The sequence below is a fragment of the Plectropomus leopardus genome, unplaced genomic scaffold (assembly GCF_008729295.1).
Source record: "Plectropomus leopardus isolate mb unplaced genomic scaffold, YSFRI_Pleo_2.0 unplaced_scaffold28306, whole genome shotgun sequence".
Lineage (NCBI taxonomy): Eukaryota > Metazoa > Chordata > Actinopteri > Perciformes > Serranidae > Plectropomus > Plectropomus leopardus.
This window is the reverse complement of record NW_024630831.1, coordinates 1-2,560: the sequence shown is the minus strand read 5'-3', so window position 1 is coordinate 2,560 and position 2,560 is coordinate 1. Positions and strand designations below refer to the sequence as shown.

The window sequence follows — 2,560 nt, the reverse complement described above, 5'->3', positions numbered from 1 at the left end:
TTTTAACCCCAGAATTGAAATAGTATGTAGATAATTATTTTTATGTTATTTTATTTATTTTTGTAGGTCGTGATTTTTTTCAATTCTCAAGAATCGCTGATCTATTGCAAAGCATTTCAAATTCCATTTCCTTCCTTCCTTTTTCTGGCAGACCCCCCATTTATGCCCCCCTAAATTTAAAACAACACCTACACCCTTGCTACAAATAATTTTTGGGGATGTTTTATAATCATTTTTTTGCTGCATTTCATTAAACCTTAAAGTCTGATTGCAGTAATATGCTTTTTTTCAGGTGCTCTGCTTGCATGCTGTTTGTGGAAAACTTCTTCTGGGACCATGGCGAGTCTTGAGAGGTGAGTATCGAGTACAATTTATATAGTTTTTGGGTGAACTATTCCTTTGAGGAACTTTGGAGAGCCTCTGAGTTTTCTTTTAGGTTGAAACTTTTAAACTTTGCAGTTCATGAAAGGGATCTTCTAAAACTGAATATAACACAACAAATATAGAGACATCCGTCAGAGTACAGACAAGATACTGTAAGCTGCACCATGTAAAGTCTGAATGTAATGTAAGAGGGGACTTTTTAGCTCCTAGTTTTGTTTTTTTGGCACATTTAGGGGGCGTTCAGACAGATGTTTATCCTGATGTTCGCTGATCTCGGCTCTGTAGTTCAGTTTAACACTCTGAGCTCATTAGTTCATTACGGTGGTGTCTTTGATCACAGAGTTGCTCCATCCCTCGTAGTCCTCAGGGATGTGGGAGCCGTTGCCATAGGGACAGTCAAAGCAGCGCCCTGCATCATAACCATAGTTACACAGCATCCTGAGCATCACCTGACACACACACACACACACACACACACACACACACACACAGAAAAAATATCAGTAAAGTTAGTAAAACTGGTTCTATCTTTGACTTTAAACATAGTTTTATGAAGACATTTTTGTAATAATAATAAGAGCAGCAGTTTACCTCGTCTTTGAGGGCGTACTGCAGGGCTGAGGGGAAGTGTGTTGTGTTTACTTTGCAGAAATAGTTGACGTTGGCTCCATACCTCAGCAACAGGTTAATCAACTCGTAGTTGCCCACACGCAGTGCAACCTTAAAAAGACAAAGTCAACTGGATCAGCAACTAGGGTTTTCTGGAGGCGTTTAACAAAGTGGTGCAGACCGTATTATTCTACCAAGTACTTCTGTGCAGCAGCTGCAGCTGTAGCTTCTGATGCCAAGTATGGTCAGTGAGCCCAGTGCAGATTTTTTTTTACCTTTTTAGAAGTTTTTATTGTATTTTTTTAACTAAAAAAATATTTTTCCCTTTTGCAAGACAATGTATCTTTCTTGGCTGTGGAGTCATAGGAGAGCCACAAAATAGAATAAACCTTTAATAGTATTAAACAATAAATGTGGCAATATTTATTTAAAAAATGTCAAGTCAAAAATGTGGAATAGATAGATTTATCTCAATGTTATTTGTGTGAGGAGATCTACAATCTGTGTGTTAACAAGCAATCTGTAAATAAACAACACCTTTCACATATACAAAAAAAAACTATTTTGCAAGTATAAAATGACTCTGCAATTACATAGACAAATTCTACAAATTAAACAAAAATCTTTGAATACATGCAAATAACTAACAGTTAATAATAATAATTATTATTATTATTAACGTGTGCAACTTTCAGATATTTGTGAATCCAGTTTTTATTCATGTAACTGAATTCTGCGCTTGTGAATTTGTATTTGCTCTGAGTCTCTTTTGATTTATATATGGAATATTTGCAGATTTACTGTTTTATATTTTAAAAAACAAACAAATTTCTTTTCAATGTATTTGTGGAAGGTGTTTTATATTTACAGATTTTGAATTTACACATAGATTGTTGATTTCCTCACACAAATATGTAGAAAAATCTACATCAGCAGCTGAGGTTTTTGTTTTGGTGTCTTTAGAGGCACAAATGTACCAAACCTCACCATGAGAACAGGTCTTCAGAAGTCACATTAAAGTCACTGCATCAACTGGTGTTTGTCAAAAAGTAGCTCCGGCAAATAAAACGGTTCTGCTTTTTACAGACTATAGAAACAAGATGCATCAGGAGAGATTTAGAGGTGCTGATGTCTGTATCTTAAAACTGTAAACAGAGCCAGGCTAACAGTTCCCCCTGCACCCAGTCTTTATGCTAAGCTAAGATAACCGAATCCAGACTTCAGCACTAATCTGTTCCTTTGATTATTAAGTTTGAGGATTTTGTTTGCTTTACTCTCACACACACACACACACACACACACACACACACACACACACACACACCTACCTGCAGACACTTGATGGGGTCTTGGTTTGGCATGGCCCCGGCCTCCAGCAGCATTTTAGCTGACGGCACATCGTTATTTAAAACGGCAAAGAACAGCGCTGACCTCCTCTCATCGTCATAGCTACGGCGAACCCAGGATTCGAGCATGTAGTTGGGGTCATAACCGGCATCCAGCAAGGTCTGATGGGAGTTGGGGAGGAGGGACATTCAGTTACTGTTGAACTTTTGTGTGTTTGAAA

General features: G+C 37.5%; 1 protein-coding gene across 1 annotated transcript; it reads right to left on the bottom strand.

The window, feature by feature from the left end:
- Window positions 1–692: 692 nt before the first annotated feature.
- Window positions 693–2,501, bottom strand: LOC121938053 (dynein axonemal heavy chain 12-like; the record flags this gene model as incomplete). Its single annotated transcript, XM_042481343.1, has 3 exons — window positions 693–833; window positions 976–1,104; window positions 2,322–2,501. Coding segments are annotated over 3 exons (450 nt in total), but the record flags the coding sequence as incomplete, so codon positions are not given.
- Between the last annotated feature and the right edge of the window lie 59 nt (window positions 2,502–2,560).